We start from the raw sequence: 10,000 nt of genomic DNA, 5'->3' as shown, positions 1-10,000 counted from the left end.
CACTTTTCCAACTACACTCAACAAACTAATACCTCTTGAATTACAACACTCATGCACATCTCCCTTACCCTTATATAGTGGTACAATACATGCACAGACCCAATCTACTGGTACCATTGACAACACAAAACACACATTAAACAATCTCACCAACCATTCAAGTACAGTCACACCCCCTTCCTTCAACATCTCAGCTTTCACACCATCCATACCCGATGCTTTTCCTACTCTCGTTTCATCTAGTGCTCTCCTCACTTCCTCTATTGTAATCTCTCTCTCATTCTCATCTCCCATCACTGGCACCTCAACACCTGGAACCGCAATTATATCTGCCTCCCTATCATCCTCAACATTCAGCAAACTTTCAAAATATTCCGCCCACCTTTTCCTTACCTCCTCTCCTTTTAACAACCTTCCATTTCCATCTTTCACTGTCTCTTCAATTCTTGCGCCGGCCTTCCTTACTCTCTTCACTTCTTTCCAAAACTTCTTCTTATTCTCTTCATATGACTGACCCAGTCCCTGACCCCACCTCAGGTCAGCTGCCCTCTTTGCCTCACGTACCTTGCGCTTTACTTCCACCTTTTTCTCTCTATATTTTTCATACTTCTCTATACTATTACTCTGCAGCCATTCTTCAAAAGCCCTCTTTTTCTCTTCCACTTTTACCTTCACTCCTTCATTCCACCATTCACTGCCCTTCCTCATGCTGCCTCCAACAACCTTCTTGCCACATACATCACTTGCAATCCCAACAAAATTTTCTTTTGCTAACTTCCACTCCTCCTCTAATTTACCAGTTTCTCTTACTCTCACCTCGTCATATGCCATTTTCAACCTTTCCTGATATTTACTTTTTACCCCCGGTTTTATTAGCTCTTCAACCCTCACTAGCTCCCTTTTACATCCACCTACTCTATTCCCCCACTCTTTTGCTACAACCAATTTTCCTTCCACCAAAAAATGATCAGACATACCGTTAGCCATACCCCTAAACACGTGCACGTCTTTCAATCTTCCAAACATTCTTTTTGTTATCAACACATAATCCATTAATGCCCTTTCTACTACTCTTCCATTTGCCACTCTTACCCATGTATACTTATTCTTATCTTTCTTTTTAAAAAAGCTAGCACTTATTACCATATATATATATATATATATATATATGTACATATATATATATATATATATATATATATATATATATATATATATATATATATATATATATATATATATATATATATTTATATATACATATAAATACATGCACACACACACATATATATATATATATATATATATATATATTTATATATATATATGTATATATTTATTTATATATACATATATATATATATATAAATATATATATATATATATATATATATATATATATATATATATATATATATATATATATACATACATATATATATATATATATATATATATATATATATATATATATATATATATATATATATATATATATATATTTATCTTAAACATATGATTCTCATACTGAAATAGAAATTATTCAACCATTAAAGGTAGCCTTATCGAAAGTATATAAACTATCATAAATGAAGGGGTTCATTTCAATCTATGTTGTAAAATGAAGATTTTGCTTAGTCTTTATTTAGATGTCTGATATTAACTCCTCGAACGACGCCAAAAAGAGCAATGAGAAACTCAATCTTCCTCATTCAGGTTTTCATAGAGATAGATTTACTACAATTTTCTTATAATTTTCTTGATTGTTTTCGGAATTTTGGTGCAGCCTTTGATCATATGAATCATGTAACTCTTGTGTTCAAAGTTCACCAGAGAGGAGTTGGTGGATCATTTTCAAGGATTATTGCAGATAATCTAACTAGAGTGCTGGCCATTTACTTTCAAATTATAACATCATGATCTGTAGTTTGCGTTTGAAAGGTGTAAATACTTGTGAATCCCTCCCATCTCTTAATGGGAGAAGATGTGTTTGTTGAATACTTTGTCAGAGATCTTGTCCAATTTACTCTATTTGTAGGTCGTAGGATGGCCAGGGCACCAGCCACTCATTGAGATACTACGAAAAGAAAGTTATGGTGTCCTTTGACTGGCCAGAGAGTACTACATTGGATCCTTCTCTCTGCTTACAGGTCACTTTCCCTTTGCCTACACATATACCGAATAGTCTGGCCTATTTTTTACAGATTCTCCTGTCTTCATACACCTGTCAACACTGATATTACCAAACAATTCTTCTTTATCCAAGGGGCTAACTGCTCCACTGTGACTGTTCTCTGGCCTATTTTTTACAGATTCTCATCTGTCTTCATACACCTGACAACACTGATATTACAAACAATTCTTCTTCATCCAAGGGGCTAACTGCTCCACTGTGATTGTTCAGTGGCCACTTTCCTCTTGGCATCTGTATAAGAGACTCTTTAGCTATGGTAAGCAGATCTTCAAGGAGAAAGACACTACAAAATCAAACCATTGTTCTCTAGTGTTGGGCAGTGTTATATAGCCTCTGTACCATGGTCTTCCACTGTTTCTTGGGTTCGAGTTTTCTTGCTTGAGGGTACACTCGGGTGCACTATCCTCTCTGATTTATCTTCCTCTAGTTTCCTTATAGTTTATATAGGAAAACTTTATTTCAGTGTTCTTACTACTCTTAAAATATTCCATTTTTCCTTGTTTCGTTTCCTCATTGGGCTATTATCCCTGTTGGAGCCCCTGGGTCTATAGCAGCCTGCTTTTCCAACTAGGGTTGTTGCCTAGTAAGTAAGTAAGTAATAATAATAATAATAATAATAATAATAATAATAATAATAATAATAATAATAATAATAGTAATAATGATAATAATAATAATAATAATAATGATAATAATAATAATAATAAATCATACATCTCTCTGTCGCTAATAAGGATTTCCAAGTTATTCTAAATAATATGTTTACCTATTTTTGCATGTTTTTGTTTTTATGTTAATAATCTAAAAACTATGCCATATAAAGCATATACTATATCGAATTAGGTTTATCATTTGGTTTTCCCTTTGAAAAGTATAAATACTCGATAATATTATACAATTTTTTTTTTCTTAGTGTTATGCTTAAATGCTTGAATGATCCTCCTAATCAAATAGGTTTGTTGCTGTATCTCTTCTGTAAATCCATAACTACCTCCTTATTCCTTCCTAAACTGAGGAACATGTAGTGTACTGTGAAGATTAATGAATTATTGATCAGTCATATTTTATATGGTCAGCACTAAAACCCTTTTCCAAAACTCCCACCAATAGCTCATAAGGAGAAAGAGAGAGCGAACACTAATGGATGACTTTATTTTTTGTGTGTTGTAAGATTAATGTGGAACCGAAGATGATGTGCAACCTGTTTTAAATTTGTTTTTGTTATATATAACAGGAATAGAGTATTGTTATATAGATTTCTACTTACGTATATATATACATATATATATATATATATATATATATATATATATGTATGTATATATATATATATATATATATATATACATATATGTGTGTGTATATATATAAATATCTATATATATATATATATATATATATATATATATATATATATATATATATATATATATATATATATATATATAATATACATATATACATATATATATATATATATATATATATATATATATATATATTATATATATATCATGATATTTAGAGTTTTTTTTAATCTGTTAATCCAGCAACTAATGATCATTGTAAATATTAATCATCCTCAGATAGACTTCATGACGTAAGCACAAATTGTTCATAGTTTGGAACAGTGTATTGAATTACAGAGCTATCAGAAAATTTTAGAATTTAATTTTTTCTCCATTTATGCAACCATTTGAAAAATCATTAATTATATTTTCAGATATGCAGGAGAAACTCCAACATGTTGAAAATAATCTTCAAGGTAATCTTTCCAATAGATTTTTTTTTCACTATTTTTATTTTACCTATCTTATCTCCATCTGTTCGCTTTACATACAAAAAGATGATTATTTGTTGACTTTTGTGTGATTAATGAGTCCTTATTTCATATCCAGTAGTTTTCTTTCTTTCTGACTCTTGAAAGAAACATAAAAAGTTCTCTTACTTCTGTAAGATATATATATATGTATATATATATATATATATATATATATATATATATATATATATATATATATATGTATATATATATATAATGTAAATATATATATATATATATATATATATGTATATATATACATATACATATATATATATATATATATATATATATATATATATATATATATATATATATATACATAAATATATATATATATATATGTATATATGTATATATATACATATATATTCTCTATATATGTAAATATATTTATATATATTTTAATATATCTATATGTATATATATATATATATATATATATATATATATATATATATATATATATATATATACTTGAATTTACATACACACACACATATACATATATATGTATATACTGTATATATATATATATATATATATATATATATATATATATATATATATATATACTTGAATTTACATACACACACACATATACATATATATGTATATACTGTATATATATATATATATATATATATATATATATATATATATATATATATATATATAACTATATATATATACATATATATATATAAATATATATATATACTTAAATTCACACACACACACACACATATATATATATATATATATATATATATATATATATATATATATACATATATACATATATATATATATATATATATATATATATATATATATATATATATATATATGTATATATATATATATATATATATATGTGTGTGTGTGTGTGTGTGTGTGTGTTTGTGTGTGTGTTCAACTCATTTTCAATCTCAGCCTCATATCCTCCCTCTGACTTATAGTAAATTACAAATATATAAACTCGTCCATCTCTTTTATAATCAAGCCTTTACTTTCATGTATAGCTATCCCGTCCCTACCTTCCTCACTGATCCTAATAGCCTCAGTCCTATTCAAATTTATTCTAAAGCTAAATCACTTCTTGTTACTTTGTAACCCTTCCTTGTAAGTCTTCTTTATTTTCAGCAGTAACCACATAATCATCTGCATATAGTGACTCCTGAAGCTCTTATTTATTCTTATCTTATTGCGAAAAAAATCCAAGACCACTACTAAAAAATATTAGCTTGATGCTGAAAGCCGGTTTATTATAATAATAACATCAAAGTTTCCTGTTCCCCCAAATGCTCTACTTACATTTATCCCTGTTCTTTGGTACATCATCTCAACCATTGTTGTAACCAACTTCACTGTTGTTACACCATTCCATGATATCTTCTTTGTGGTTAAATTTTTATACCTATAGACTCTCCTCTCAGTCTGTACACACTTTCTCTTTCCATGCTGCTCTTGGTAAATATAGCATCTATTCCTCACCTTTCATCTATTTTTTTTACCTTCCTAATTATAACCTTTGACTGGCTTGGTGGTTTACCCCCCCCCCTTTTTTTTTTCTTATTCTCTTCGTACTAAATTAAACTTCTCTTTTGTATTCCATATCTTCGTCTACCTTATATGATTCTTGCAGTTCTTTTTTTCAAATGTTTAGTATTCACTGGTTTTTCAAGAAGTACAGAGCTGGAATAGTGGAGAGGAAGATCTCAGAGCTATGCAACATGTGTAGAAACACTAGAAATATAAAAGGACAAGTACCAGTGACTGCAACAAAGAGCGAATATTGAGTGGCTCTCTATACCACAGTGAATAATCATCATTATTACATAACACTGAGTCAACATCGATATAGTAATACCTGGGACCAATGAAAAGGATTGGCTAAGAAGTTTATGGGAAGAATCGCTTTAAAAAAGAATGAAGACCCAGAAGTATATAAGGAGAGAACAAGAAAAATGCATGGACCATTCTTGTGAAAGACTGAAGAATTGGCCTGTAAGGAAACATGGCAGTTGTTACAGAGGGGAGAACTTGAGAATGAACAGAAAGGATGATAATGCTAGCTCATGATCAGTTCTTAAGAACAAGATATATTGAACTAGGTATAGCGGGAAAACACATCTCGTTAAAATGCAGGAAATGTATGTCAAAAGAAGAAACCATTAGCCACATTTCCAATGAATTGCAAAACTTGTTCAACAACAATGTAAGAAATTATATAATACAGTGTGTGAAATTCTCCATTAGATTCTCTGGAGTTCTCTGGCATCATGATATCGAAGTGTAAAAATATGAAATACAGTGCAACAGACAATGGTACGAACATCCAACTCAGGCTGTGCTAGAAAAGGATCAGGCTAAATTACTTTGGGACTAAAATATAAGAACGGACAGGGTGATGCAAGACAACGAAGAAAAAAGTATCTCATAAAAAAAAAAAGTAGAAAACTACCAGGACTTGTGAATTGAGTTCAGAGAGCTATGTAATATGCATGTAGAAATTGTCCTTATAAGAATAGAAGCAATAGGAACCAACCTAAGTCATTGAAAAGGATTCAAGAGGAGTGTGACGGCGCCGAGTAAGGGTGTGAACTCAAAGGCAGATTGGAAACGACTGAGTTATATATTAAGGAACACTCTTCTTTATATACAAAACCTCAAGGCAACAGGACATAACATGTTCGAGAGACAGACAATGTTCAGAGCAAAACAGCAGACATGAATTTTCATGTTCGTTTGAGTGCGAGGGAAGAGCGAAGATACAAGCATATTATATACAAAAGGAATTATGTACAATTGTGTGACACACGGTTGGTACAGGAGGTAGGCGCTGAATATAGCCCCGAGGAATTGTGCAAAATATCGTGCTACTTGAAACAGCAAAAATAGTGAGGAAAGTGATGGACTCCCAATGAAGTAGAGTGTAACCCCTATCCCCTCACCGTAAACCAGCAGGTTCTGTAAACTAGGATGACCAAGACAATAGTATTAATAAGAGCCCACAATGCTTGTAGAGTAGTGGCCTTTTTCTTGAAACAAATATTGAAATGTACGATTCTACATTGTTTATACAGTAGTTGTCTGTTGCACTTACCATTTTAATGTGATCTGATATCTTTCAATGAATATAAAGCTATATTCTTTTATCTTGACACTCTCGAAATTAATTTAGGAGCCATATTTGCATAAAATGGTTGTCTCTCTTCTTGAAACTTCATTGAGATTTAAGACCCTCCATTTCTTTTACTGTAGTTTTGTTTGGCCCTGATTCTAATGACTGAGATTTAAGAACCGCTACGTACATAAACAACAGTTGTCTTTCTTTGAGATAATCTTGAAATAGCAAACACTATTATTCATTGAATATGCAGTATAGTTTTAGTCTTGACACTCCTGTATGTTATTAAAGAGCCTTAAGTGCACATTCAATAGTTGTCTTTGGTTTTCACACTTTTGAAGGATATTCAAGAGCTTTCGTTGCATATACAGTTTTTTTCTCTCTCTTTTTTTGCTTTATTTTGACACAGTTGAATGAGACTGAAAAACGTCATACCATATATAAGAGTTGTCTTTCATCAGCTACGTTCTATTTCTTTAGACTTGGGAGTATTTATTGCATTTTTATTATTTAAAACACAGACCCGTATATTAAGACATTTTTATTTTCAGATGTACATCAGGAACTCGGGAATCAGAAAACTAATTTTCAAGGTAATCTTCCAAATATTTAGAGTAAATTGATTTATCATTTTATATTTCCTACCCTAATGACTATTCTCTTATTAGATAATTTGAGGCACAATATTTGATTGCAATATACGCTCACGGTAAAGCTTTTTTTTTTTTTTTCCAGAGCTCCATCATGAATATATTTACGACATTTATGCCACTATTATAATATAAGGTCATCAGATAGACAAATAGTCATAGACAGAGAATGGAAGTTGAGGGATTGAGTAAGTGGTGAAAGGGGAATAAGGTAGATAAAAGGATGAGAAAGATTAAGGCCTTCTATGTTCATGAAAAATCCCTATGGAAAAGAATTTGTGTACTGTGACTTCTTGTTGTGCACCAATTATGTTTAAGAGCCTAAATTACGTTTAAAATAGTTGTGTTTTCATTGCATATACTACGTTCTCTTTTTCCTTGACAATCAAGAATAAGCTCTTTTCTTCTTCTTGTTTCTCCTTTGAGAGATTTTAAATAATTATATAGAGACAGAAGTTTATTCATATATTTTCCTTCAATCTTTATTCTCTTCACTCTGAATGATTAATCAACTGATATATACTTTCCTTTCAGGGCATGACGAGCTTCTACAAAGAATTTTAAATTTGTATGACTTTCAAAATTTTTAGGTGTGATCTCGACAGCAAATTTACTTTCTTCAATTGCACAAAAAAATGGCTTATTGAGAAAGTCTTTTAAGATTTTCGGTGATCAATCTATTCTGAAGAAGTGTTTTAATTCTTTCATTCTACCTTGTTTTGAGTATTGTTCTCCTGTCTGGTCTTCAGCTGCTGATTCTCATCTTAATTTGTTGGACAGAAACTTATGGTCTATTAAGTTTCTTATTCCTGATCTAGATATTAATCTTTGGCACCGTCGTTCAATTAGTTCATTATGCATGTTGCATAAGATTTTGCATAACTCTGACCATCCTTTACATTCAGATCTCCCTGGACAATTCTATCCTGTTCGTAATGCTAGGCAGGCAGTTAATTCTAATAGCCAGGCCTTCTCCATTATGAGGCTCAATACTACGCAGTACTCTAGAAGTTTTATTCCAGCTGTTACCAAGTTGTGGAATGATCTTCCTAATCGGGTAGTTGAATCAGTAGAACTTCAAAAGTTCAAAGTTGGAGCAAATGCTTTTTTGTTGACCAGGCGGACATGAGTCTTTTTATAGTTTATGTATGATATATCTGTTTTTGACGTTGTTAATAGTTTAGATATGACATGTCTGTTTTGACGTTGTTACTTTTTTTTAGAATGATTTATTGTTAATTTGTTCTCTTCATTTATTTATTTCCTTATTTCCTTTCCTCACTGGGCTATTTTCCCTATTGGAGCCCCTAGGCTTATAGCATCTTGCTTTTCCAACTAGGGTTGTAGCTTGGATAGAAATAATGATTATAATAATAATAAGAATAAAAATAATAATAATAATAATAATAATAATAATAATAATAATAATAATAATAATAATAATAATAATAATGCCGGGTAAGTCTCTGGACTATTATGATTTTTATAGTTTTTATTTGATATGTCAATCCAGCAACTAAAAATTAGTGTAAATATTAATCTTCAACTGGTGAACTACATAACATAAGCAGAATTGCAAAGTTATTCGAATGTTAATTTTTTTTTTTATTCATGCAACCATTTGAAAATTTTTTTTTTTTACATTTTCAGATATGCAGGAGAAACTTCAACATCTTGAAGATAATCTTCAAGGTAATCTTTCCAATAGATTTTTTACAAATCTTTTCATTTCCTTTGTCTGTATCTCTTCACTTTACACCCAAAAAGGTGATTATATGATGACTTATGTGTGGTTAAGGAGCCATCATTGCATATTCAGTCGTTGTCTTGTTCTCATACTGTTGAAAGATATTTACACAACAGTTGTTTTTCTTTGAGATAATCTTGAAATAGCGAACACTATTATTCATTGAATATGCAGTATTGTTTCAGTCTTGACATTCCTGTATGTTATCCGAGAGCATTAATTGCACATTCATTAGTTTTCACACTTTTGAAGGATATTCAAGAGCTTTCGTTGCATATACAGTATTTGTGTTTTATTTTGACACAGTTGAATGAGATTGAAAAACGTCACATCATATATAAGAGTTGTCTTTCACAAGCTACGCTTTTTTTTTCTTTTTTTTTTTTTTTTTTTTGAGACTTTAGAGTATCTATTACATTTTTATTACTGAAGACACACACAAGTATTTTGAGAC

General features: G+C 30.3%; 1 protein-coding gene across 1 annotated transcript in view; it reads left to right on the top strand.

Moving 5' to 3' along the window:
- The window catches only part of LOC137630660 (uncharacterized), a 20,084-nt gene that overhangs the window by 1,984 nt on the left and 8,100 nt on the right, over positions 1-10,000 (top strand). Inside the window, exons 2-4 of the mRNA XM_068362267.1 lie at positions 3,918-3,959; positions 7,701-7,742; positions 9,450-9,491. Coding sequence (XP_068218368.1) covers positions 3,918-3,959; positions 7,701-7,742; positions 9,450-9,491 — 126 coding nt within the window. The remainder of the gene's footprint in view (positions 1-3,917; positions 3,960-7,700; positions 7,743-9,449; positions 9,492-10,000) is intronic.

This window comes from Palaemon carinicauda, chromosome 38, assembly GCF_036898095.1.
Source record: "Palaemon carinicauda isolate YSFRI2023 chromosome 38, ASM3689809v2, whole genome shotgun sequence".
In the NCBI taxonomy this organism is placed as follows: Eukaryota; Metazoa; Arthropoda; class Malacostraca; order Decapoda; family Palaemonidae; genus Palaemon; species Palaemon carinicauda.
Note: the sequence above shows the minus strand (reverse complement) of the source record. Positions and strands in the feature narration are given on the sequence as shown.